General features: G+C 34.2%; 2 protein-coding genes across 4 annotated transcripts; both read left to right on the top strand.

Annotated features, from left to right (window-relative positions):
* The first annotated feature begins 5278 nt into the window (after positions 1-5278).
* On the top strand, positions 5279-14437 carry LOC112012114 (neutral ceramidase 1). 3 transcript variants are annotated; one of them, XM_024044493.2, is made up of 10 exons: positions 5279-5557; positions 7591-7979; positions 8262-8470; positions 9661-10005; positions 10698-10962; positions 11062-11332; positions 11442-11567; positions 12457-12520; positions 12796-12965; positions 13599-14437. In XM_024044493.2, the coding sequence occupies exons 2-10, from the start codon at positions 7642-7644 to the stop codon at positions 14145-14147; spliced, it is 2337 nt and encodes a 778-aa protein (XP_023900261.1). In that variant the 5' UTR covers positions 5279-5557; positions 7591-7641; the 3' UTR covers positions 14148-14437. The 3 variants fall into 3 exon arrangements, with proteins under 3 accessions (XP_023900261.1, XP_065631509.1, XP_065631508.1); XM_065775437.1 differs by lacking the exon at positions 5279-5557 and adding an exon at positions 7108-7143; XM_065775436.1 differs by lacking the exon at positions 5279-5557 and having other exon boundaries at positions 7503-7979.
* A 3770-nt stretch (positions 14438-18207) lies between these two features.
* LOC112012129 (cytosolic enolase 3) lies at positions 18208-27045 on the top strand. Its single transcript, XM_024044506.2, has 13 exons — positions 18208-18681; positions 18868-19022; positions 19832-20006; positions 21011-21082; positions 21177-21293; positions 21509-21589; positions 22945-23021; positions 23113-23216; positions 24897-24995; positions 25091-25176; positions 25773-25859; positions 26127-26324; positions 26939-27045. Exons 1-13 carry the CDS (start codon positions 18577-18579, stop codon positions 27008-27010), a joined length of 1428 nt encoding a protein of 475 aa, XP_023900274.1. The 5' UTR covers positions 18208-18576; the 3' UTR covers positions 27011-27045.
* Positions 27046-27865: the final 820 nt, after the last annotated feature.

Below are 27865 nucleotides of genomic sequence, written 5' to 3'. Positions count from 1 at the left end.
GCTGGAGGCTAGGTTTATAGTGTCTGGTGGTGGCTGGGTTTGTAGTGGCCGGTGGTGACTATGGTGGTTGGGTTTTTTGAAGATAAGTTTTTATGTGCAATACCAAATACTACAAATACTTTTTCGACAAATTTTCCAAAACACAAACAAACAACTAAAAATATTTTCCTTTTCATAATATATATTTTACACTTAAAAAATATTTTACATGTTACCAAACACAGCCTTAATTGCAAACCTGATGGTTTGTTGGATAGCCAATGCCTCAATGACCTATGCATCTTGCACAACCTCCACATTCACCGACAAAATAGCCATCACCCATCATTGATTGTCACGCACCACCACTCCTATGTCTGCTTTACTAGTCTCTCTGAAAATAGCTCCATCAACATTAGCTTTGAACTAGCCTTGGGGAGGTGGTTCCCATTTTAATTTTTCCTTTGGTCTAGCAGCATTTATTCCTTCCTTCGTAGATTAAAATTCAAGTTGAAAATTTACTTATTTAATTAATATATTTGTTTATCAATAATTTATTTAATTATAATATGAATATATTTAACGTAAATAAATAACAATCATATGAAATTAATTTATATGTGATTATAATATACTATAACAAAAAGTTTATTATATTATGCTATTTGCAAATGAATTCGTATTTTTAATAGTAGAAGTTTAAAAATTAAATGTAACACATATTTTCTATTTTCTTATTTTATGTCGTAATTTTAAAACATACTTTTCTTGAAAATGTTGAAGTACACGTAGGTAGTGAAATGTCTATGAACAGTTAAAATATATTTGGATGTTCATTTATCTGTAGGAAATGTGTTAGGTGCCCTACAACATCTGTTTTGCAACAATTACCATACATTATTTATCCCATAATTTTTATAATTCATATGACAATTGTTGATTGAATAATAAATTAAATAAGCATGATAAAATATTGATAGGATTAGCTGCTCAACAACACAATGTTCCTATCATGTTGTTATTTGGATTGTGCAAGGGCCTTGTATGTGGCCAAGTGTTTGCATATGTATAAAGCTTATGGTTTGATAAGAGTGAAACAAACATCCGTGCTTGAAGTGAATGGTCTATTATTGGACTTAATCGAATCTTGAAGAGTTAGACAATCTAATTTCAAGCTGTGCACTCTTGATTGGAGGGTATTTTGATAATTTTCTGAATGTTTGGGATTAATTGGGTATTATGGCGATTTGGTGAAGTTGAGAGGTATTTGGGTAAATTGGCAAAGTTGTGTAGACGTAAAGGTAATTTGGAAAAGATTAAGGGTATTTTGGTAGTCTTGAGAAAGTGGAGGGGTACTTGTACAATTATTTGAAGTAGTAGGGCAGAAAAGTAATTGTGCTGGACGGATGTTAATGTAAATTTGGATAATGGAGGTTCGGTTGGGCCCGAGTGTAGGCTTGGGTTAAATTGAATGGGCTTTTAGCTTGCCAATTTGGTTTTATTGAAGTGGACTTTGGGCTTGTGGGTTAAAAGGAATGAAATGAAATCTCTCTCTCACACTCACACACACAAACTAGGCTTGATCCCCGGGGCTCGAAAACCCCATTGAAACAGGCCGGACATGGCGATGGACTAAACTAGAGCAGCAATTGATACTTTGCTTGCGTATCCAAATGTGTTTTCTAAATCAGTTGGCAACCTATAGAATTAAGATAAGACTTTGTTTTTGATTCTTTGAAGGTTATATAAAGTGTTCTTAAAGACTCAAAGAAATTAGCCACGGGCTGTACTTAGGCTTCACCTTAACAAGTAAACTGCTACAATAAGTGATACTAGTAGTCTGCATATGCGAAAATAGCCGAATAGCATTTATTTGCAATCTATGTTGCAATTTACCACTATTTTGAAAAAATGTAAGGATCTACAACTTTTTAGATACTTGAGTACCGTAAAAAATTTTTTAGAGTATATTTTTTTCAAAGAACTCAAGTTTTTAAAAATCGACTTTCACAATCTCAAGTTTCAAAAAAGTAATAGATCCTTATATATTTTCAGAACAGTGTAGATTGCTAATTTTTTTTTTGCTAAATAGTGGTAGCGAGCCATATTCACCAGCTTGCATATATAAACAATCCTGTTTTTATGGCACAATGTTCTATCACTCTTCCTATCTCCTGAGAGAGAGAGAGAGAGAGAGAGAGAGAGAGAGAGAGAGAGAGAGAGAGAGAGAGAGAGAGAGAGAGAGAGAGAGAGAGAGAGAGAGAGAGGAACGGAAAGTTACATATTTCATTGCATCGAAGCTTCTTATGAAATGACAAAAACACAGAATAATTGCTTTGTTAAAAATGTAGCAGCATGTCGACGCTAGAACGGAAAAGAAGTTAATAAAGTCATCGGATAGAACACAAATTCCTTCGTTAACTGAAAGTGGCTTTGATACAAGACACTATAGATTATTTGTTGATTATTATTATGTCACAAGTAAATGGAAAAAATGGGCATGATATATGTAAGTATATATGTTTTTCTTGGTTGCTTTTCTGGGAGGGCATGATAAGCCATTACTAGTAGTAGTAGGTACGTATACTGATCTTGATGCAACCAAATTTGATCTCAAATCCAAAATAGTTAAGGCCCCACTACACTTTCGATGATATTTCGTGCTGGGTATCCATTTTTTTTGGAATTGCATGGGTTGCCTTTCTTTGGTTTAGACGTTTCTGCTATTCTGTTGGGTAAGCGTCAAACATGGGAGCGACAGAAAATAATTAATTACACCTAGAGGCATAGGAAATTCATGTTGTAAATCTTGTTACCAACACGTTGCTTGTTATGTTATATAATGTTTTGTATTTGAGAATAGCACACGCAACAGAGAAGGTTTCTTTTTTTAATTTTTTAATTTTTTTTTTATAATTATTATTCAATAAGTCTTTTTTATTTATAATAAGATTTTACTAATGTGTGCCCTAAGAGCACACAATAGTAAATCAATTTTGGAAAAAGTTTATCGAGAATTGAAAAAGTTTTGACAACTTTTTCAATTCACAATAAAACTTTTCCAAAAATGAATTTGTTAAATGTGTGCCCTAAAGATATACATTAACCGGACCCTCTATAATAAAGCAGAAAGAGAGTTAAACACTTGGTGGGATAGCCCAGTTACAGTGCACAGGAGATTTAATTAGTAGCCAAAACAACTAGAGAATAGACACTATTTCAAAGTAGACAGATCTGCAAAAGTAGTCTTCTCCATCCAATTTGGAATACTAGTCCTGCTAAACTGATAGACTAGCCTCTTGCTGCTGCTCATGAACAAAAGTTGGCTAAACCCACACCTCCTAGCTTGCAATGCAGCATCCACTATAGCCTCCAGTAAAGCACCATAGGCTGAGTCAGCTGCACTGCTATGACATCCACTTCAGACAATAGTTCCTTGCCTGTTTAGGGCCTCATAAGCATGGGCACTCCTCTTGATCCTTTTCTGTCTGACTCCAGCAATCCTGACTATGAGCTCCCAATGACCACCCAGCAATCCTGATTATTCAATAAGTCATTTGAAAATGAAACGTGCAAAAAATAATTCACAAATGGTGAACCCGATAAAGCAAAGCTTAATTAATAGTTATGAATTATTTAAGACTTATCAGAATATTAAAATTTAAAAAAAAAAAAACAAACAAACAAACAAGTGCACGATAAAATTAAGGGTCATGTCAACAAATGTCCTTAAAACATTGATTAATAATTCATTTAAAAAAAAGTTTTGATACTACTTTTATGAGAAATTAAAAAAATGTCAAAATATTAATTACTTTTTTTTCTTTTCCCATAAAAACTTTTTTAAATGGATTATAAACCAATATCCTAAAGACATTCATTACCATTTTTTTTCTAAGATTAATTCTGATTTGTCATTAATTTAGTGTTTTTATTCTTTTCCCCAAAACCTAATGAATTGGATAAGTAAAGTGTCCTGAGTCCTAACTTGTTATAGACTTATAGCATTTATTTCCTCCAAACTTTGATTTGGGAGAGATTTAACATGAGAAATGTTAACCAATGCATTTAGAAAATTGGTTTAACTGCTATTTTTAGAAACATTTTACTAGAAAAATAATAAATAATAAATATTATTGGCAGTTTTTTATATTTTCCATGAAAATGATGCTAAAACTTTTATATTATGATTTATTAATTATTACTCTAATGACATTCATTAACATGACTTATTTAATATTGATAAATATCTCCCACCAATTTGCAAAATAGGCATGCAATGCAATTAGAAATGAACACAACAGAGAATTAGATTGTTTTAGCTTTTAAAGATAGGAAAATGCTAACGAATATCCTTAGAGTATTGGTTAATTATCCCTTTAAAGAAATTTTTGATGGGAAAATTAAAAAAAAAAAATTTTGACAGTTTTTTTAATTTCTCTTAAAAATTGTGTCAAAATTTTCATAAAATGAATTATTAACTAATACTCTAACGACATTTGTTAGCATGAGTGCATGGCCCTTAAAGATAATAATGGTTTAGTTGCACAGACCTTATAAAGTTTTTTCTTTTTCAAAAGAAAAAAAAGATATTTTGATTTGATTCATCTCTTTGTCCAATAAATGATATTTTGGGGTTCATTTAATTTCATGTCCCAAGGACAAAAAATGTGTAACGATGAGAAGGGGAGGACATAAGGAGTAAAAAAAATCTAGAACCTGATCCATTCCGGTTAATGTGCATGTGTGCACAGCAAATCCCATGTTGTTTTTTACTTTTTATTTATTTTTTTATTTTTTTATGAAATGTTGTTTTTTACCTTAAATTTAAGATATTAATAATTTTTTTTTATGACAGGATTAGATTTTATATATATATATATATAAATTTAGTTTAAAATTATCTTCCTCCACGCCGATTGAAAATACCGTTTAACAAATATAATTTTGGTCACATACTTTTTTTTAACGGGCCATATTGTTACTTTTAATAATATATATAAATAGTTCTATTAATTATTAGATAATTTTATAAATACTACTAATAAATTAGTTAATGAGGTAGACATCAGACGTTTCTTTTTTTTTTAATACAAAACGTTTCGTTTTCAATAAAGTTAAGTTTGCTAAAACAGTAAAACCATCGAGCTTGATAGACACGAGACTATTTCTTGACAATCACAAAGGCAAAAAAGAAAAAGAAAGAAGACAAAACTCATAAATTCACCACCGATTGCACAGAACATCCATACACCCAAGGGGCCGACATATATCCTTTATTTAAAAACCAACGTTAAAAACAACTGTAAAACTACCATTCCAACTTTCAAGCCCATGTCACCGGCATTGAAATTGAAACCTTCCCCCATAACCAAACCATTTCAAAATTCTTCACTTTGACTCCACTGCAAACCTTAGGTGCGTGTACTCTCTCAGACCCACGCTCTTGCTCTTTCTCTATTTCTCTCTTTGCTCTATAAATTTCTGTCAAATACTCGATCAAATTAAGTAGCAGCAGAAAACTGCTTTGAAACGATCGTGAGCGCGTTCGTTGAATCGCAACCTGTACTGTGCTAAGGTATGGAATCTCTTCTCCACTCAAAATTTGTGGGTTTTCATATTCAGATTATTTCATTTCTAGGGTTTTGTCTATATTTTTTTAAGTATTTTTTGTTCGGTAGAGACGTACTGAAATAATAGTCATAGCCAGGACTGTTAAAAAGACAAGACTGTTACTCAAGTGGTGCATAATTTGTTGTACTAAAATATATTTAGCTATTAGAATTGATCAAGATTGCTTTAATTATAGGTTACCCGCTTAAAAAAAAAAATTTATTGTTAATGTACCATACTTTGGGCCTTGTGCTTCCTAGCATAAGCTGACAGGTTGCGAGTTCAAGTCAGGGAATAATGTCTCCAAAAATATTAGGTAAGGTCCAATCACTTTTTCTAGACTCTGCAAAGTGGGTATTACCTACCTCTTTTAAATAGTTAACTTAGGATATTTGTCAAATTTAATATATATTTTACAATAGTAGATGAACAGTTAAGACTAGGTAAGTATGGCACACTAAGAAGCGCTGGTACGTTTTTGGGTATGGCTACGGTACAATATGAGATACTGCCATACAACAATTCATGAAAAACTAGGAAATGGTGGAGATACTTATATTAATTAAATTTTTTTTTTTGATAGGATATATTAATTAATTATTAAATGTATTTTTTTATATATATTGTTAAGTATTTATTTTTCACTGATTGTTAAGCATTTATAAATTTAAGAGCAATAATGAATAATAAAGTGGATCCATGTTTAGAATACAAACTAAGATCCAAAAAAGTAAAAGAAAAGATAGCTAGATAAGTGCTCAACATGGAAACCAATATATAAAAAATATAAATAAAATTCCTCACAAATCTTTCATTATCGGAGGGTTGGGTTACGACCGTATTCAGGCTGTATCAAGAGGGTATCCTAGACGTATCGGCACTTTTCTGAGAAAAAAAGAAAAGAGGAACGGTTGAGACATGAATGCAGAGGTGTCCAGTAAGGGTACGTATCTGATACTGGTACTTGAACAAATATGGAGTATCTGTGCTTCCTAGATGGGACATACAAAAGAAAAGTGTGAAGTGTAGAATGACCCTCGGATGAATGCTTCTTTGACTTGAATTTATTTGTTTCCCTAACAAGTGGTATTTGAATTTTATAACACGGGTATATGTTATTGTTTATTTTGTTGTCTTCAAATAAATTGTAGATGGTTGCAGTGTTGTGAAATACTAGGAAATGATGGAGATACTTATATTAATTAATTATTAAATGTATTTTTTTAATATATTGTTAATTATTTATTTTTCATTGATTGTTAAGCATTTATAAATTTAAGAGCGATAATGAATAATAAAGTGGATCCATGTTTAGAATACAAACTAAGATCCAAAAAGGTAAAAGAAAAGATAGCTAGATAAGTGCTCAACATTGAAACCAATATATAAAAAATATAAATAAAATTCCTCACAAATCTTTCATTATCGGAGGGTTGGGTTACGACCGTATTCAGGCTGTATCAAGAGGGTATCCTAGATGTATCAGCACTTTTCTGAGAAAAAAAGAAAAGAGGAACGGTTGAGACATGAATGCAGAGGTGTCCAGTAAGGGTACGTATCTGATACTGGTACTTGAACAAATATGGAGTATCTGTGCTTCCTAGATGGGACATACAAAAGAAAAGTGTGAAGTGTAGAATGACCCTCGGATGAATGCTTCTTTGACTTGAATTTATTTGTTTCCCTAACAAGTGGTATTTGAATTTTATAACACGGGTATATGTTATTGTTTATTTTGTTGTCTTCAAATAAATTGTAGATGGTTGCAGTGTTGTGAAAAGGGGTTTTAGCTTAAGAAGTTGATCAAACAACGAAATAGAGTGTGCATTGTTGTGTGGTGTACCTAACTTTTGAGAGAGAGAGATTTTATGGATTGCATGTTAGACCATCTGTTAGAAAAACTCATTTACAAGTTGTATGCTTCGTTTTTCATATTTTCAACTCTTATATGCTGTTATCCACTATGCTTGTCTGACACAGTATATGTACTTGATGAAGGAAAATGAGAAGAATCGATTGAGCTTTGATTTATCTACGTGGTTGAGTGCAATGGGGTTTATGTTTAATTCAAATGTTTGGAGGCCATGTGCAGCTATTTGGTTATGGATTGCTTTGGTACTCCTACTGCAGAATGGTAGAGGAGTAGTCTCAGATTCCAAATATTTGATTGGACTTGGAAGTTATGACATCACAGGACCAGCCGCTGATGTTAATATGATGGGCTATGCTAATACAGAACAGATCGCATCTGGGGTTCACTTTAGGCTCCGAGCTCGCACATTTATTGTTGCAGAGCCACAAGGGAACCGGGTAGTATTTGTAAATCTAGATGCTTGCATGGCTTCACAGCTTGTGACAGTGAAAGTGATTGAGAGGTTAAAGGCAAGGTAATTAGTATACTATGTCTCAAGCAATTACTTTCCTTAGTGATTGATACATGTAACAAATTCCACCCCATGATGTAAGAGCAACGCGTATTATGATGTATAATATGAAGATATTTTTCAAAATACAAATGGTGCTATGTGTTTTTAAACAGGTAGTAATTGGTGTGTTCTTGAAATGATTGAACTTCAATTAATCATACTAAGTTCCAAATTTTGAATTTGTTGGATATCACAACATCTCTATCCATCTAACTGAAGTCAATGAATCTTGTTATTTGGCAGGTATGGGGACCTATATACTGAAAAGAATGTAGCTATTAGCGGAATTCACACCCATGCAGGGCCTGGGGGTTATCTCCAATATGTTACGTACATCATAACATCTCTTGGTTTTGTGCGTCAATCATTTGACGTCCTTGTTGATGGAATTGAGAAATGCATTGTAGCAGCTCATGAAAATCTCCAGCCAGGATCAATTTTTGTTAGTAAGGGTAAGAGAAAGGCTCATATGCTGACCACATCATTTCTTTTGATAAGTAACAGAAATTTTATTGATCAAAAAGAAAACACCCAAGAACACCGGGAGTGTACTTGGGGTGTACAATCAATCCCTCAAATAGAATTTGACTATTTGAGATGTTTAATTCTTTACAGAGCTCTGATTTGCTTCTTTTCTAATATTAATATTTACTGCAATTCTATATGCTCCTTTGGCCAAGAGTCCTGTAACTTAATTGATTGGCACCTTCTGGTGTTTCCAAAACTTCCAGGGTTCAAATCCCCCTTCTCATGTAACTATTGAAATAGAAATACTATATGCCCCTTTGGAACTGGAATCATGCTACTCTTTTGTCTTTGGAGCACCTATTTTGTATGCTTACTTGTTTACTTAGTCAGTTGCCCCCTTTTGTCTTTTAATATTTATGGAAAATATAAAAAAGTTGGAATCTATTTAGCAGATTTCTCACATATGTACCGTGAGCTGTTCACTTTGGTCAAATGTTATTTGTGCTGTCAAGCTATTACTTCAATTCAGCCAATGAACTCTAGCTTAACTGTCACCTCATTCACTTATAAGTGCTAGGTGGAGGGTGTAATCGTCGGTTCAAGAGCCATTGGTGTGTGTGTAACTAACCAATCAAAAAGAAAGGCCTATCACCTCAATTCACCCCCTTCTTTTATTTGCTTTACCTCTGATAAACTTTGTATGATTTGATCCCAATGACTTAGTTTACCCTGCTTTAGATGTTACCCGTGTGTGTTAGGAGGACCCGGTAATTTACCTAATGTGTTTATTTTTCAAAAGTATGGATTTTCATCTGTCTAGATCCAGTTCTGTGCATATAAAGCTAGTGTCAAGGTTTATTTAATAAAAATTAAGGGTAGTTTTCTTCTTCTATAGATGCATTCAGCAGTGTGCTACCTTGTTGGACATATAGGTCAACTGGAAAGTAGAAAAGGATAAATAAATATCTAAAAAAGAACATCAGTGGGAAAAATAAGGCTCCTATTCTGAACTTGGAATCCTACAGTTAAAGAGCGTTATTATATTGTGTTGATTTCAGCCTGCCATGCACTGTGTTGCGCCACTGGTTGTATGGTGTTTTGGTAAGTTGTTACTATGCCTTTGTAAAACAAATATAATTCACATTCTGACATAGGTTTTGGTTTTTAACTACAGGAGAGCTCCTAGATGCTGGTGTAAGCCGCAGCCCTAGTGCTTATCTCAATAATCCAGCAGCAGAGCGCAGTAAATACAAGTATGACGTTGATAAGGAAATGACACTTTTGAAGTTTGTAAGTGATAAGTGGGGTCCAATCGGTAGCTTCAATTGGTTTGCCACTCATGGAACTTCTATGAGTCGTACAAACTCATTGATAAGTGGGGATAATAAAGGCGCTGCTGCAAGATTTATGGAGGACTGGTTTGAGCAGAAAGGTATTGGAAGCTCATATTTTAAAGGATTTGGAGCTGATGGAATTCCACAAAGAGCCTCAAACATAATTACCGACCTTCCTAATAACCGTAAGTTACTAGCTCTCGTATTTAATTACAGTACAATTATTTGAAGATGGTTTAGGCTATAAAGTTTTATAATATCTAAAGCAGGCCCCAGAAGATATTACACTACTTAAATAGGTCTTGGGTCTGTCATAGGACAAATTGTCAAATCTGTACCATGTTGATCCGACATACCAAATTTGCAATTCTCTATGTTCTGTATATCACTAATGATGAGTGATGACTGTGCTGATGGGATAAAGACTGTGTTGCAGATGAACCAGTTTACCTAAATATGTTGTATATTATTAAACAGTAGTTGGATCGGTTTAAAAATTAAAAGCATGATTTAAAAAAATGGTCATGAACATATTTTTTGTTTAGTTATTTATTTGATTGTTGGTGCATTTGCATGTTAAAAGTTAGGTCTCATTGTATTTTAGACTTTTTCATGTTTGTGGATTCAGTCAGGGATATCTGCCTACCAGGTATATTTGTACTTGGTTAAATGTGATACATGCCAGTAAATAAGCTATATCAGCCTTCTATATTAATATTTGGGTAAAGTAAGCAAACTTAGGTATGATATGGATACTTTACAGACAAATTTTGTTTCAAGACGGCACATGTGATAGAAATTTCGAAGGCTTTAACTGCTGCAATTAAGGAAAATCAACTTTGTTTATTCATCTTTTATGTTCTTTTTCCTGATGCAGACCATGAGTTACTGGAGCTTGCTGCATCCTTCCAGTCTCCTGCTGGTAGGCCTGCGGCCAGCATTCAAACTGTTGCAAGACGTGTCAGGGGTTCTCCCAGGCAGGATAACAAGCCTAGATTTGTATCTGCCTTTTGTCAATCAAACTGTGGTGATGTTAGCCCAAATGTTCTTGGAGCATTCTGCATAGACACTGGGTTACCTTGTGACTTCAATCACAGTACATGTGGTGGGAAGAATGAGCTATGCTATGGACGAGGACCAGGGTACTTATCCCTCTGTGTGCTGAAGTGTTTTTTGGTGGTTTAACTTATATGTATCTTATGCTTGTGTATATAAATTACATTCTGTATTTAAAATGGCAGCTACCCTGATGAATTTGAAAGTACACGTATTATTGGAGAGAGGCAATTCAGAAAAGCTGTAGAGCTTTTTGACAAAGCATCTGAACAGTTAACAGGGAAGGTTGACTATCGCCACACTTATATAGACTTCTCACAACTTAATGTGACACTTCCTAAAAAGGGAGGAGGGTTTGAGGTGGTAAAAACATGCCCTGCTGCAATGGGATTTGCATTTGCTGCTGGAACAACAGATGGTCCTGGAGCTTTTGATTTTAAGCAAGGAGATGACAAGGTAATCTGTAATAGCAATTCTTTGTGGGCTGGGCATTGTGAAAATGCCCATGTACTGTTTAGAGGCTGCATATTTTGCATCTTCACTGTTTACTCTTATGATATGTCAGGGAAATCCTTTCTGGAAGTTGGTGCGAAACTTACTTAAAACACCAGACCAGGAACAAATTGATTGTCAACAGCCGAAGCCCATCTTGCTTGATACTGGTGAAATGAAGGAACCATATGATTGGGCTGTAAGTTGCACACTTGTTTTCTCATGGTTTTTATAAGTGAACATATTTTTTATGTGAGTAGATTGTAACAATTTACTGCCTGAACAAGGTCCAATCATTCTGTTTCCCAAACCAAATAATCTTGATCAGCATGAGGTTCATGTATAGCCACATTATTTCTTTTAATATGGTGTTAACAAGCAGTACCTGTATGCATTTTATGAATATAGATTGTGTATTGTATGTGATTGTTACAATTCCTAGAAGTGATAATTTTATATATTTCCTCTGTACAGAAACCTTTTGTATAAGATATAAAAAGTTTTAGGTGAAGGATCTAGACTGAGTGTTGGGTGTCTTTCTGAAGTCAAACTCAAACTATGAAAACTTGGTATAGGCAACTGTATTTGTGTTGGAAATGACATTCCAATGAATGATATGACAATTTCTAGCTTTTATTCAAATAGGTTGTGCACAGTGTTGACTGATTTGTAGAATTCATATGAGTTAAATTCAGATATGGGAAATTGTGATTTCCTTTTGAGCTATGCTAGACTATTGAGCTTGCAGACATCCACATAGTTGAAGAGAAATCCATGTTGTGAATAGATAGCTCCAAGGATTACTAAATGCATTTTTCAAAGTGGTAGTTCTGCTGGAAAACTTTGACAAACAATATGTAATTGGAAGATTGCAGCCATTTGATTTATGAAATTGTTTTCAGGACATTTACTACCTGTCAAAGAGTTATAATTGTTGATGTAAAAAATTTTAAGCTTACCTCTGTGGTTCATATTTACTGGTTTTGAGACCACTGTTCAGGCCTTTGATTCCCCAAACCACCACTCCCTCAGCATAAAGGTTGATTGTTGTACTTGCTAAAAATTTTGTATGTCATTGGTTTTTGCAGCCTTCAATACTTCCAATCCAGGTCCTTCAAATAGGACAGCTAGTCATTCTCAGTGTACCCGGAGGTAGTGGCTTGCCTTGTATATTCTTCTGTTCTTCTCTTGGTATTAAGCGATTCATGTTTCATTTTCTCAACTAACTCCTGGGTCTGTCTAGAATGAGAAACTGGAAATTATGCATTTTCACTTTCCATAAAGAGAATTACGAGGGAGAACATATACATCTTTCTTGTCAATTACTTCTTACAGTTGTTTCTAGACTCTAATTAATTTTTTCTTCTTCTTTGTGTTGTTCAGTGGGTTCTTTCTGCTCATTTTTCTGATTGTTTTGGTTCTCACAGAATTCACAACAATGGCTGGGAGGCGTCTCCGAGATGCTGTGAAGTCAGTGCTCACAAGTGGTGGTCTTGGAGACTTTAATAGCAATGTTCATGTTGTTATAGCAGGGTTGACTAATACCTATTCACAGTATGTAACTACATTTGAAGAGTATGAAGTGCAGAGATATGAGGTCAGTTCTTGGTTTCATGGAACAAACATGCATGTAGAGTCATAGGTTCAAAAAAATGGAGTAACATTATCTATGAAATGCCACTAGAAGTGAACTCTTAACCAAGTGGCACCATTTGATGTCATTAGCTTAGAAAATATTATATGCTGCAAGAGAAACTTGGGGGACATTACATACAACACAGCTTACTGTACATAGTCAAAAACTTTTTCTGTTGCTTCTTAATTATGATTAGAGTACTTGCTGTTTATTTATCTATTACCTTGTTTGGTAAGGTTTGAACCCAAGTCATTTCCCTAACCCCACACCATTCCTTACTACTAGAGGCCTAGAGCAAAGCATCCAAAAGCTGTAAACCTTAAAATTTTGTATAATTTGATTACAAAAGATATGAATAAATGCCTGCTATATGGGCATAACTATAAGATGGCCTTGAAGTCATATAGCCTCTCTGTTTAAAAAGTAGATCCTTAGGTCAAAACACAGCTGTCCACACTGCGCACACACAACTAAAATAAATAAATAAAGTGCAGTCAAATTAGTGATCATACTCTTCCATTTACTTTGGTAAGATAACTATTGTTGCTTATAATTATTTTTTCTCCTCTCTTTTACTGATATTTTGCTTCTCAGGGAGCCTCCACATTATATGGTCCACATACGCTCAGTGCCTATATTCAAGAGTTCAAGAAGCTTGCAAGTGCTATCATCAGCAACCAACCTGTTCAACCAGGGCCACAACCCCCAGATCTCTTGGAGAAGCAAATAAGCTTACTTACCCCAGTCATGATGGATGCGACACCTCGAGGTGTAAATTTTGGGGATTGTGACTCTGACATTCCTCAAAACTCCACCTTTAAGAGAGGTGACTTGGTGACAGTTACCTTCTGGTCAGCTTGTCCCCGAAATGATCTCATGACTGAAGCTACGTTTGTGCTCGTGGAGTTCCTCCTAGGAAAGGATATTTGGATTCCTGCTTATGATGATGATGATTTCTGCCTGCGTTTTAAGTGGTCAAGACCATCCAAATTCAGCGCTCGAAGTCAGGCAACAATAGAATGGAGAATCCCGGAATCCGCACCTCCTGGTGTGTACAGGATAAAACATTTTGGTGCTTCAAAGGGCCTTATCGGATCAGTTCGCCATTTCACAGGTTCATCTAGTGCTTTCGTGGTAACATGAGAATCTCTATATTGTTTGTTTATGTACGCCATTATGTAAAGTATTTCTGTGTGCTATGTATGACAAGCGGTTAGCACGAGTACGTTCATCTTTTTTGTATATGTAAGGCAGTGGGTAAAGCTATTACGTTGTGCTGTATTGTATTCCTAGTTTTAGGCATTGAACTCATTGCATATCCAAAAGAAGAATAATGTTAATGCCAATCTAATTATCCCCAGCAGATTGTGTATGATGCATGATCAATTGTACACAAGCTAAATAAATGAATGAACACATTAAATTATGCTGCATTTTGTTGGAGTATGGATTTGAGTGTGCGCAGGTGGAAATGTTGTTTTAGAATTGGTTGTGTATACTAAGTTCTCTTGATAGCTGAAACATCGTGGCTTGTGCAAGCTCGGTGAATACTGAGGACTCCTCAGTGAGGAGTAATTCTAGCATCAATAAAAGACCTGCTAAACATTGCAACATATTGGGCAGTAAGGAATCGAGATCCACCAGAGTTTTATGTGAAAGAGTTGATAAAGATCCACCACAGTTAGTTGGGACTTGGAAGCTTCAACCTTTAGAGCTAAATTGGGCACCAGCTCTAATCGAATTCCATATTTATTCTAGTTAACTTTTGTGTGTTCTCTCTCTCTCACTCGATAGTCGATACTACAATGATTAAAAACGCTACATTTTACATCCTACTCACCAATCCGACTTAATTGAATCCAATCCAAAGAGCATCTTCATCTTGTGATTGCTTGATGTTGCATGTCAAACTGTATTGTCATTGAACGTAGGTTTGGTTGGTTTCGTTTGGATATGACATTTTCTCTAACCAGATGTACACAAACCAACCTGAACATTTTTTAATTACAAGTGTATTGTTTTTATTGACGATCTTATTACCCTATTTACCACAATCAATCAAATCAGTTTTCACTTACAATTTCGTCACCCTATTTAATAAGAAGAATAGAAGATATCTAATTCTATTGTTTTCTTCTCCCCCCCCCCCCTCTCTCTCTCTCTCATTTTCACTTTCTCACTCTAGTCCTTCCAAAATTACTTTTTTTTTTTTTTAATGTGATTTCCACTGTCACTTATTTATAAATTAAAGAGAATTTATACTTTTTTTTTTTAATAAAATGAAAGGGGCCATCACCTAAAATTTATCCCCCTCCCTCCACCTATGCTTTCACTTACAATTTCATCCTAACCATATTTAATAAGATAATAAGAAGATATCTAATTCTAATCTTGTCTCTTCTCTCTCTCTCTCTCTCTCTATATATATATATATTATATATATATTTTTTTTTTTCATTCTCACTTTCTCACTCTAGTCTTTCCACAATTACTTTTTTTTTTAATGTGATTTCCACCGTCACTTATTCCAAAATTATATCACTTATTCTAATCTTCTATGTTTGAGCTAAAGGATGGGCTTGGAGATGTATTGCTTTAAAAGGTGGGCTCAATGACGGCTCCAGGAATTTTCTTGAGGGAGGTCATTAAGAAACTTAAATTAAACAAATTTCAATAAAAAGATAACTTGAATATACTATGTTATTGAAAAAAAAAAAAAAAAAACACATACATGAAATTTTACAATTTCTTCTACGAGTTTTCATATTTTGAAATCGTCACATGATAGTTTATTATCAATATCATTATCTATTGTCCATGTAGATGTAACCATTTTATTTTGTTAAGTTTGTATAACATTTTTATTTTTGTGTAGTTGTCATTATTTATTAGTTATTTCATAAATTATTGAACTTATATTAATTATTGACTCACATAACCACACTCATCCATACATAAATAATACATTTAACAATCACTAACTTTACTATTTTTTTTTTCTTGAATCACTAGTTTTAGAACAAAAAGTTATTATAACATCATAATAATATACACATGTAACAAATCCTCTGTATTTCTTGGTTATTAAATTATATAAAGTTATAGTATATTTATACTATACATGTACACCTTCACACATATCACAATGCACACAAATAACATTATATCAAAAAAAAAAATGCACAAAATTAGTATCAAACACACACACACACACACACACACACACACACACACACTCACACACACTCACATATATATATAATATAAATTTTTAATAAAGAGAGAGCTTCAAAACTCACAAACACTCACATTTTACTTTTAGAGTCGAAGATATATAGAAAGTCAGATAGAGAATAGAGATGAGATGAGATTCATGACAGAAAGGGAGAGTGATTTGTGTTGTTAATCAGTTTTGGGATGAACTGATCTATGTTGTTTGATTTTTGTGTTAAATTGGTTTGTGATAGGGTGTGCAAGATTTAAGCCAAGTTGTGCAAAAATATTTTTAAGGGTAATTATATTAATAAAAAAATATTTTATATGTATAATTTTTTTTTTCAAGTCAGGGGGTTCATTTGAACCCTCTGACTTTCAAGTGCAGCTGCCCCTGGGTGGGCTTTCTTATAGCCTAAAATAAGAGTTCTCAAAATACCATAAATAAATGAGAAATGTTATGTCCATAATCTTTTTATAACAAATCTTAAGTGGTAAGTTGTTATGGGTGGATAAAAAAATAATTTAAGTTGTAAATTCAAATTAGAACTGTATGGGCACGATTTGGTCCCTAAGCCCAAAAGGTTAAAGGATTTAGGTCCAAAGAGCCCAATACAATTAATTTCTAGAGAATGAGTTAGAAAACTAGGCTTTAATGAATTAGACAACAATTATAGTGGGCCCAGATCACAAGAAAGTAAAGATAGACTATTTTTATCCAAAAAAAAATTGTCCTCGACATAATCCAAGGAGATTGGTTCTTGTATATATCTCTTTTTAATTTGGTTACAAGTCCAGTTCTTGTTCCTATGGTGTTTTTCTCTTAATTCTCCGATCCCCTTCCCTCAGAGTCTCTTTTCTATTTTATACTACATTCTTTCTTTCATTTCCACCTTCCATGTGTAGATTAGGTCGTTGGTGTTGATTTTTGTCCCATCAGCACATTCCTGAAGTTTTTGGAAGTAGTTGTAAGGCTGAAAATTAATATTCAGGTATCACTTCTACATTAATGCGGTCAGAAAGCTACCTGTAGAGCATTCACATAAATTCACATCTTTTTAAATTTTTGCTACAACTCTTTTACATGGCTAACTGTGATTAGTTGCTATCACTTTCATATAAAGAAAATACTATAACTATAAACAATTTACAAAATTTTTTACAATGGTGAGTAAGCAAAAAAGTTAAATTTTTTTTGCATTGAACTTTATTTTTTTAATATTTTAGTTAGTTGTATAGTTTGCAAAACTGTTCAGCAAACTAGCATCTCAAGTTTTTAAAACTCGAGTTCCAAGATGGAAATTGAGTTTTTAAGACTTGAGTTGCAAGTGGTGGCATCTGATGTGAACAAAAATCCACATGGAACTCGAGCTTTTAAGAATCGAGTTCCACCATGTTCTCTCCCAGCAGTCTGTTTGTGTGGAACTCGAGTTTTGAAGACTCGAGTTCCACCATTTTCTTTCAGATCAGACTGTTTGTGAGTCTTTTTCTTTTTCCCCTGTTCTTTGTCATCTGCTTCTGCACTTCTTCATTCCATATCACTTCATCTGTTTTTCAGATCATCTGCTTTTTCGGATTTGCTTCTCTAGATTCTTCCTCTGCTTCTCTAGGTCTCTGTTTTTTGGTTTTGCTTCTCCAAATTCTTCCTTCGATTTTGGCTTCCGATCTAGTTCTTCGGTTCTTCTTCATCGTCATCTGCAGATAGTTCTATAGAACTCGAGTTTCACGTGGATATATTGCTTCAGCTTAACACCAGAACTTGAGTCTTTGAAACTCGAATTTGTCACCAAACTCTAGCTTCAAAGACTCAAGATGCTAGTTTCTAGTTTTGTTTCCATTGCATGCTAACTTATTGTATTGGCTCCCGCAATTATACTAGTTGGAAAATTATCTTCAAAAAAGTTACTTTTATAAAAAAGAAAAAAGAGTTACGGTGTAAAATTTGCCGTATTAACATGTTGTGGACATGTTGTAAAATGTATCGTGTGACTTTTAGCATTTTCCATTAGATTTTTTATTTTTTCCGAGCTGCGCTGGTCTTCATGAATTACGTTGCCAATCACAGAAGAGAAGAGTTAAAAGTTCTTAAACCCCGCGAGCTGCTGCGAAGTGCGAAGGTTTTCAAGTTTAGATAGTAGCGCAGCAAAGTCTCTGTGAATTCAAATTCCCAATTCCCAAGCCACTCACCAAGGCAGCAAAATTAGGGCTCAACTCTCTCTCTCTCTCCCTCTTAACTCCCAAGGTTTCCAGACTTTCAGTACAAGAACAAATTCTTCTGAAAAATCTTGAATTCGTTGCACACTCACACATTATAAATCTCAAAGAAATACAAAGCAGAACGAGAAATAAGAAGCAAGAAATGTCGGTGCAACAGTACCTGGAAAAGCACATGCTCTCTCGGAAAATCGAAGACGCCGTCAATGCCGCCGTTAGGGCCAAAACCCCCGATCCCGTCATCTTCATCGTAATCCCCTCTCTCGCTCTCTCGCCTCTGTTTGGTTCCTGAGGAAATGAAGGAAAAAAAAAACGAATAATATGAATTCTTTCTAGCTTTATATTAGTTGAGATCTTCATTTCTGGTCAAAGTTTAATTGTGAATGATTCTGTTATGTAGTTTATGTGATTTTACATTGTGGTTGTGAATCAACAGTCTCATCATATGAGGAAATCGGTTCCTTCGGTGATCACGAAGATTAAAGCGAGGCAGATCCTCGATAGCAGAGGAATTCCTACCGTTGAAGTCGATTTGTTCACCAACAAAGGCATGTTCCGAGCCTCTGTTCCAAGCGGCGATACTACTGGAATGTAAGCTTTATTATTCTTTTCAATTATCTTGTAGTTTGGTTGCTCACAAAATTTTGATTAATTTGATATGTACATTGAAAGAAAAAGAAATCTACTAGTTTAGCATCGATGAATTTCACAATCGCATATCCTAGTATTGTTTCCGGATCATGATATACCAATACCACTTTGTGTGGACTCTGTCATTCAATGATACATATATTTTATGGACACTGTTCCTAGTTGTTCTCTTGGTGGTCTCTATGGCTGTACTTAAATTTGAACTTAGGGCGATGTAATTGTATTATTCGTATCAATATGGCTCAATCATGCCTTTAGAGGTTAACAATTCGAAATGCTTCTTTGACTTTTTTTAGAAAATGTCCGAATTAAATAGCAATGGTTCGAAGCAAGTCTTTTTGTACTATTTTGGAAACCCCAATGACTCAAATGGTATGAACATGTAAAATACAGGATTTCCAATCATATCAGGAAAAGGAGGGAAATGGATACTCAATTTAGAGCGAGTAAACAGTATTTCGTACTCGATCTCATAGATACATATAGGATTCTATGGAAGGTGTATTCAATGAAAGTCGCATGTAAGGCTTGGAAGGGGATCGTTGGCTGTATTGCAAAATCTGTCTTTGTTAATTTGTTTGTGTCTGTTTATCTTCTCAGAAATGAATTTATCTCAAGAATGGAATTTTTTTTTTCTCTTTCATAATATATGACATTCTTATGCCTTTCAGAATTCTATCTTGTTTTATAGTGTTAGAATGCAAGAATTTATTTTTCACTCTATCAAATTCTGGATATATCAATCCCAGGTATGAGGCGGTTGACTTACGTGATGGGGACAAGGGAACATTTCTTGGAAATAGTGTGACTAGAGCTGTTAAAAACATCAATGAGAAGATATCTGAAGCATTGATTGGCATGGATCCAACACTTCAGTCTCAGATTGATCAAGCCATGATAGACCTGGACAAAACAGAAAAGAAGGTAGTGTTTTTATTTTCTCATGTGATTAAATGTAATTATTTGTTCTGTCTATGTATTTTTATATGTGATAGCTGACAGACGCTAGATTTCTAGACAAATGTTTAATATTTTAGAAGACCCAATTCCGAAGCTGGTTGGGTACTTGTTTGACTTTGCCTATGAGCTCTAGCTCATGTAGGAGCTCCTCCCCTTGTAAGAGTAGGTGGAGGGTAAGGTTGTAGTTCAAGACCTACTAGGTGTATTTGTATCTTACCAAAAAAGAAAAAAAAAAAAATTATTTGACGTTGTCTAGTCCAATGTTTAAAGGTATACAAATATTCTTATATGGCGTTTTGATAGACATCTTTACTATGACCAGTCCCAATTCTGCACAGAAGCATTAACTACAATTATGATAGATATTTCTGCTATGACCAGTCCAAATCACATCAGGTGATAACTGACCCACAGATCAATAATTCAATTCTTGGTTTATGCTGCATTTCCTTTTCTGGATATAGTTAATTCTGGATAATACTGTTTCCAGATCAAGCATGTGCATTTTTTCCCCTTTGATAAAAGAGAAACTATTTACCTTGTCTTGAAACTTACTATGGTACCATACAGTCTAACTCACAAGAGATTTACGTATGTCACAGAGGACATCAGTGGTTAATGCACTTTTCTTAATGCAATACGGAAGGAGAAAATTTTGCTTTAAAATAGATAACATTTTGGGTTCAGTTAATGTAAATATAGTATGTTTATAATCCCAATCAAAGGGTTCGTTGTAGCTCTATTCTAAACTTTGTCAGCATAGTTATTGGAAGTGATTAACTTGTTCAGAGTGCTTAGGCCTTCAGTACCCTGCATCTTTTACTTTTCAACATTCACTTATGATTTTCATATTATTATAATTTGTGTCCTGGGAAAGATTTCCTTTTCATTAAATTGTGAGTTAAATTTGCTTTAATTTTCAAATATTGTGAGGCATTGTGTTTCTTACTTAGAATTTATCTTTGCAGTCTGAACTTGGAGCAAATGCAATATTAGCTGTGTCAATTGCTGCATGCAAAGCTGGGGCTGCTGAAAAAGAGGTTTATTGATTTCAAATTTTTACAGTTTCGCATAATTACACGGCATTGTGTTTCTTTTCCTTAAACATTCTGAGGATAAAATATAAAATAATAGGTTCCCCTATACAAGCACATTGCTGGTATTTCTGGCGAAACCAATCTGACTCTTCCTGTCCCTGCCTTCACCCTCATAAGTGGTGGAAAACATGCTGGGAATCATCTGGCCATTCAGGTATGCTCTTGTAAGGTTTAGTATCTAGTTTTGTGCATATTATATTGTTTGGAATGAGTTGTGATTTATGCTCAGAGAGAGAGAGAGAGAGAGAGAGATAGAGAGAGTGTCAATATGGATGTTCCTTTTTTTCCAGATTTGGGGTTGGCTGCACCCTTTTTGTGTGATATATACATCAAGATTTTTGAAAGATTTGTCACTTGAAATATCATCAGGAAATCATGATTCTTCCAATTGGAGCAAGCAGATTTGAGGAGGCACTGCAGATGGGCTCTGAAACCTATCATCACTTAAAGGTGATCCTGCTTAACTCAACTGTCTAAGCTTTTGGATTTATCTTCAATTTATAGTTTCCTTGTGATATTGGTTTGTGAGGATTGCATCAAATTTATGTGCATTTTTGTGCAAAGATATAACTGGAAATATAATGTCAAATGTGATATGAAGCTTAGAAATGATTTCTTTCTTGGTGATTTCATTCTTGTTAGCACAATAAATCATTTCAAGCTGACACTACTCAGTTAAATTTTAGGAACACTATTTGCCATTACTCTCTATTATTGTCCATATGTTCTCTTTACCTACTTCATTTGTTTAATGGAGTAGTTTTCTATTAATACTATTTTTTCTTACCTATCCAAAAAAAGGAAAAAATTATTTTCTTGTTATCCTGATTTATGTCGATATCATTTCATTTTCACTCTTCGTTTGAGCCATGTCAGTGATGTCACTACCCGCTTGTTGCAATTATAGGTTTCATCTCACATTAGTTGACTGGCAAAATTGTCTCTCCTAAATTGGCGTTAGTTGCTGCTAAATTAATTTTGCCTGAATATATACATTTCAATTTTATTTTTCTAATATTCAGTGAGTATCCAATATTCTAATGACAGATATGTTAATTTTAAAACTGCAATCCATACATGGTGAAGTGTTTTGCAGACAAAAAGTATTTGGCCAAAATATCTTTGGATTTGGCTTGGGTCTTTCTTTCTCCAGTAGTTAGTTTGCGTGCATAGTCAGGCATTAATATTTACTATTTTTATGATGCTTAAGTTCTATTGGTACAAACATAATAAGCACCCACTGTAATCTCAGAATAAATGTGAAGTTTTCCTTTTTCAACAGCACTTGTGAGATGACTGTGAAGAGTGAACCAATTTTTGGATATACATCAAATATCACTTGTACTATATACTCAAGTCAGTAGTCAGCCATTTTATTCTTGCTCAATTGTTAGAAGTATGTGGTTAAATGATTAAATTTACCATATCCTAACAGTTTAAGCTTTTGGGACAATCGATAATTTAACATGGTATCATAGCAGAAGGTCCTGAGTTTGATTCCTGTCTCCTCTACTCTACCTCCCATTTAAAGTCCCATTGTTGGGCTAAAAGGGAGTTTGAATCCATGCGTGAGGATGAACATTAGAAATATGTGGTTAAATGATTAAATTTACTATATCCTAATAGCTTAAGCATTTGGGACTATCAGTAATTTAATATTATATGCACATGATTTTTTTAAATTTTATAAGTGTATATGTTCATGATATTTTTACAAAAGATGTACAGGTAATTTGAAACTTCTAATAAGGAGATGACATTTGTCCACTCATTCATTGTTTGTAATTTCCGTATTAAAAAGACAGGCTGTTATTACAGAAAAATATGGTGCACATGAATGTAATGTTGGTGAAGATGGTGGTTTTGCTCCAAATGTCTCGAGGCAAGTACCACCTGTATAATTCATAAAACTGTAAATTATTTTTAAAGAAGCATGCAGTGTCTTTATATGATATGTTATTATCTGTTGGCAGCTTGAAAGAAGGCCTGGACCTTTTAAAAGAGGCTATCAGCAGAACAGGGTATAATGACAGAATAAAAATCGCAATTGATGTTGCTGCTTCTGACTTTTGCATAGGTGATTAATTCTTCCAGAAAACAAAAAAATTCCTTCTGTAATAGTAGCATATGAAACTAATTATTTTCATTTTTTTTTTTTTTTTACTTATCATTTTGAGCCATGTCAGTGATGTCACTACCCGCTTGTTGCAATTATAGGTTTCATCTCACATTAGTTGACTGGCAAAATTGTCTCTCCTAAATTGGCGTTAGTTGCTGCTAAATTAATTTTGCCTGAATATATACATTTCAATTTTATTTTTCTAATATTCAGTGAGTATCCAATATTCTAATGACAGATATGTTAATTTTAAAACTGCAATCCATACATGGTGAAGTGTTTTGCAGACAAAAAGTATTTGGCCAAAATATCTTTGGATTTGGCTTGGGTCTTTCTTTCTCCAGTAGTTAGTTTGCGTGCATAGTCAGGCATTAATATTTACTATTTTTATGATGCTTAAGTTCTATTGGTACAAACATAATAAGCACCCACTGTAATCTCAGAATAAATGTGAAGTTTTCCTTTTTCAACAGCACTTGTGAGATGACTGTGAAGAGTGAACCAATTTTTGGATATACATCAAATATCACTTGTACTATATACTCAAGTCGGTAGTCAGCCATTTTATTCTTGCTCAATTGTTAGAAGTATGTGGTTAAATAATTAAATTTACCATATCCTAATAGTTTAAGCTTTTGGGACAATCGATAATTTAACATTGTATCATAGCAGAAGGTCCTGAGTTTGATTCCTGTCTCCTCTACTTTACCTCCCATTTAAAGTCCCATTGTTGGGCTAAAAGGGAGTTTGAACCCACGCGTGAGGATGAACATTAGAAATATGTGGTTAAATGATTAAATTTACCATATCCCAATAGCTTAAGCATTTGGGACTATCAGTAATTAAATATTATATGCACATGATTTTTTTAAATTTTATAAGTGTATATGTTCATGATATTTTTACAAAAGATGTACAGGTAATTTGAAACTTCTAATAAGGAGATGACATTTGTCCACTCATTCATTGTTTGTAATTTCCGTATTAAAAAGACAGGCTGTTATTACAGAAAAATATGGTGCACATGAATGTAATGTTGGTGAAGATGGTGGTTTTGCTCCAAATGTCTCGAGGCAAGTACCACCTGTATAATTCATAAAACTGTAAATTATTTTTAAAGAAGCATGCAGTGTCTTTATATGATATGTTATTATCTGTTGACAGCTTGAAAGAAGGCCTGGACCTTTTAAAAGAGGCTATCAGCAGAACAGGGTATAATGACAGAATAAAGATCGCAATTGATGTTGCTGCTTCTGACTTTTGCATAGGTGATTAATTCTTCCAGAAAACAAAAAAATTCCTTCTGTAATAGCAGCATATGAAACTAATTATTATTTTTTTTTTAATTTTTTTTTTACTTATCAAAAAAAAGAAAGAAAAATAGTTAGTTGTAATTGACCATCATGTTTGATCCATTGGGCAGTCACGCTTAAAGTTATATGGTTGAATGTACATTGAAGAGATGTACTATTTTGTTAATGGCTATGCAGAATAAAAGCCTGCTTTTACCCTGCTGACATTGCCTACATTATTTCTTCATTCATCTATTGGGTCCATTGCCCGGGATGCACTTTTCTGCATGAATGTTGCTTGCCTATTATCAAATAAAGATTAGCTTTCTCTTTTCTTCCTAATTAGGCACAAAGTATGATTTGGAAATAAAAGTTACAAACAAATCTGAGCAAAATTTCAAGTCGGCAGAGGACATGATTGAGATGTACAAAGAACTATGTTCTGGTATGTCAGCTTATTTTAACATGTTTCTGATTGCTTTTGCTGCCTTACTTCTGCAACCATGACTTAATGTTGTTTTCTCTTCCTTGGGTTCTTAGAGTACCCAGTTGTTTCAATTGAAGATCCATTTGATAAGGAGGACTGGGAACACGTCAAGCATTTTTTCAGTCTTGGAATTTGTCAGGTATGTTCTGCATTTCGTTATTTTTATATAAAGTCATTTGGAATTTCTACCTATCAAAAAAAAAAAAAAAAAAAAAAAATCTTTTGGAATTTCTGTCGAAATTAACTTGTTTTACAGAAGGCATAAATACTGTGGTGTTAGGTCCCACATTTTCGAAGGTGATATAGATATTTACAACAATAAAATTAGATTTGGTTACTGATTTTTTTAATTTATAAAATCTGGATGCTAGCAAATGTTTCCTTGACCATCCTTGTGGCATAAAAATTGTAAATGCCAATTGTTGTAGGCTATAAAATATTTCCTTATTCCTAATGAGCTCTAGCTCAAGTGGCACCTCCTCCCTTTGCAAGTGCTTGGTAGAGGGTGAGGTCGTGGGTTTAAGATCCACGGGATGTGTGTGTGACTTGATTAAGTTGCCAAGGTTCACCTTATTGTCATAGCTATGCATCTGCATAGGTTCTTGCATGCATAACTTGATTAAGTTCTTCAGTTGGTCTGCTGGATGCCCCTGGTTTTTTTGTTTTTATTTATTTATTTTTCCCTTTTCCCTTAATATTTTGTCCAGATTGTTTTAGGAGTGGTTGATTTTGCAGGTAGTAGGGGATGACCTATTAATGTCAAATCCTAAACGTATCCAGAGAGCAATTCAAGAGTCAACTTGCAATGCACTTCTCCTCAAGGTATTTAACCATCTTAGATATTAAAAAAAAAAAAGGATCTGGTTCTGGTACTTTTAAGTGCTTATTCTCTCTCTCTCTCTCTCTCTCTCTCCCCTGAATAAATTGGCACCACCCTGATTTTAAGAATTGGGAAGATACTTTTTGTGCATTGGCTATCTTTTGTTTTCGGATTTGTTCTGCTAAAGACAATTTGTGTTAGTGATTTTTTTATGGCCTGAATCACAAAGTGTGCTTTAGAAGTCTAATAGTTTTATTTTTCAAATTTAGGTAAATCAGATTGGGACAGTGACAGAGGCCATTGAAGTGGTGAGGCAGGCAAAGGAAGGTAATATGGGAGTGGTGACATCTCATAGATGTGGGGAAACTGAAGATTCTTTCATTTCCGATTTATCTGTTGGGCTTGCCATTGGTCAGATCAAAGCAGGTGCTCCTTGCAGAGGAGAGAGGCTTGCAAAGTACAATCAGGTAGACTTTCTATCCTGTTTCTACTCATTTTGTTCATTTCTTTTCCATAGATAATAGAAAGATATTCCACAGAAAAAATAAAAAGAAAGAAAGGAAGAAATTCGAAAGATGTTTAATTTCGCTAAATGCTTCATTTATATTGATCTCACAGAGTTCTTTGTCAAACATGTCAAATATGCGAAGGTTTTTTTTTGGTAATAAACCTTTCACATGCTCCATTCTTCTAAATTTTTAAATCCCATTCTCGGTTAAGTAGTTTTTCATGCTCTTATGTTAAGAAAAACTGCTCGTCTTGATATCCAGATCTATTGTATTGGCTGCGGGTTAGTTTGAGAGACTAAGACAAATGTTAAAATACCTTTAATAATGTTCTGAAGCTCTCTACAATTACTGAGTGACTCTAATGCTTGATGAGGAAGTGTGAACTTTTGTAATGATTTTGATGACAGCACAGAGCCCAAAGTCAAATATGACCCAACAGTGGTTTAGCAAATGGGACCTTATAATCTTTGTGTTTATGGTTTTTTATAACAAATTTTTGCTCATTTGGTCATTTTGCTTGGTTAAAATCAAAGCCAAATAAGATTATGAACTTACAGCCTAGTTTCTTGCAGTTGCTTCGAATTGAGGAAGAGCTTGGGGATCAAGCAGTTTATGCTGGTCAAGATTGGAAAGTGTCATCATGATCAGTCCTTACCCTTAAATCTATTTCATTTTTCAATGTTTGTAATGATTTTGATGACAGCACAGAGCCCAAAGTCAAATATGACCCAACAGTGGTTTAGCAAATGGGACCTTATAATCTTTGTGTTTATGGTTTTTTATAACAAATTTTTGCTCATTTGGTCATTTTGCTTGGTTAAAATCAAAGCCAAATAAGATTATGAACTTACAGCCTAGTTTCTTGCAGTTGCTTCGAATTGAGGAAGAGCTTGGGGATCAAGCAGTTTATGCTGGTCAAGATTGGAAAGTGTCATCATGATCAGTCCTTACCCTTAAATCTATTTCATTTTTCAATGTTTGGTGTATGTTTGGTATTGATTCTGTTGACAAGTCCCATCAAGTTAAACAGCTTGGTATCATGTTGCAGTGATTTCTGCTTTTCTTTTCTTTTTTCCCCTTGTGATTGTGACCGGAGAGAGAACATTCAAAGAATGTGTAGTTTTTGAGTTAGCAAAAATCCGAGAGAATCTTTCAGCAAAAAAAAAAAAAAATCCGAGAAATCTTCTCAAGCCTGTGAAATTGGCAAAGCGCAAAAGCTTTTTCCAGTGGAAAATGACCCCCAAATTTACTTTTTCTTTTATTAAATGGCTCCTATTGATGTATAGCCAGGGTACCATGACTCTTGAATGCTGTAATGAGCGTCTGGCCCTATGCAAATTTCCTCTTAAATGCACCGGCGTCCAAGTTGTTGGCCCTATGCCATATACCATATATAAGAGGCTTTCCATGCATCAGAGCTCTACAATTCCGGTGATAAGGCTGGAACTATCAATTTAAACAAAACCCAGCATCCCCCGTGTTTATTTTTAACCTCAAAT

The sequence above is a fragment of the Quercus suber genome, unplaced genomic scaffold (assembly GCF_002906115.3).
Source record: "Quercus suber isolate HL8 unplaced genomic scaffold, Cork oak 2.0 scaffold_111, whole genome shotgun sequence".
In the NCBI taxonomy this organism is placed as follows: Eukaryota; Viridiplantae; Streptophyta; class Magnoliopsida; order Fagales; family Fagaceae; genus Quercus; species Quercus suber.
The sequence above is the reverse complement of the archived record's forward strand: the minus strand, read 5'-3'. Positions and strand labels throughout refer to the sequence as shown.

Excerpts from the sequence above, each read along its gene's own strand:
- LOC112012114 (XM_065775436.1), top strand. The coding sequence starts at position 7,510 with ATGCTTCGTTTTTCATATTTTCAACTCTTATATGCTGTTATCCACTAT. Across the intron at positions 7,980-8,261 it reads ATTGAGAGGTTAAAGGCAAG|GTATGGGGACCTATATACTG; the intron begins GTAATTAGTATA and ends GTTATTTGGCAG. Across the intron at positions 12,521-12,795 it reads CATTCTCAGTGTACCCGGAG|AATTCACAACAATGGCTGGG; the intron begins GTAGTGGCTTGC and ends TGGTTCTCACAG.
- LOC112012129 (XM_024044506.2), top strand. The coding sequence starts at position 18,577 with ATGTCGGTGCAACAGTACCTGGAAAAGCACATGCTCTCTCGGAAAATC. Across the intron at positions 21,590-22,944 it reads AAACCTATCATCACTTAAAG|GCTGTTATTACAGAAAAATA; the intron begins GTGATCCTGCTT and ends TTAAAAAGACAG. Across the intron at positions 25,177-25,772 it reads TCAGTCTTGGAATTTGTCAG|GTAGTAGGGGATGACCTATT; the intron begins GTATGTTCTGCA and ends TTGATTTTGCAG.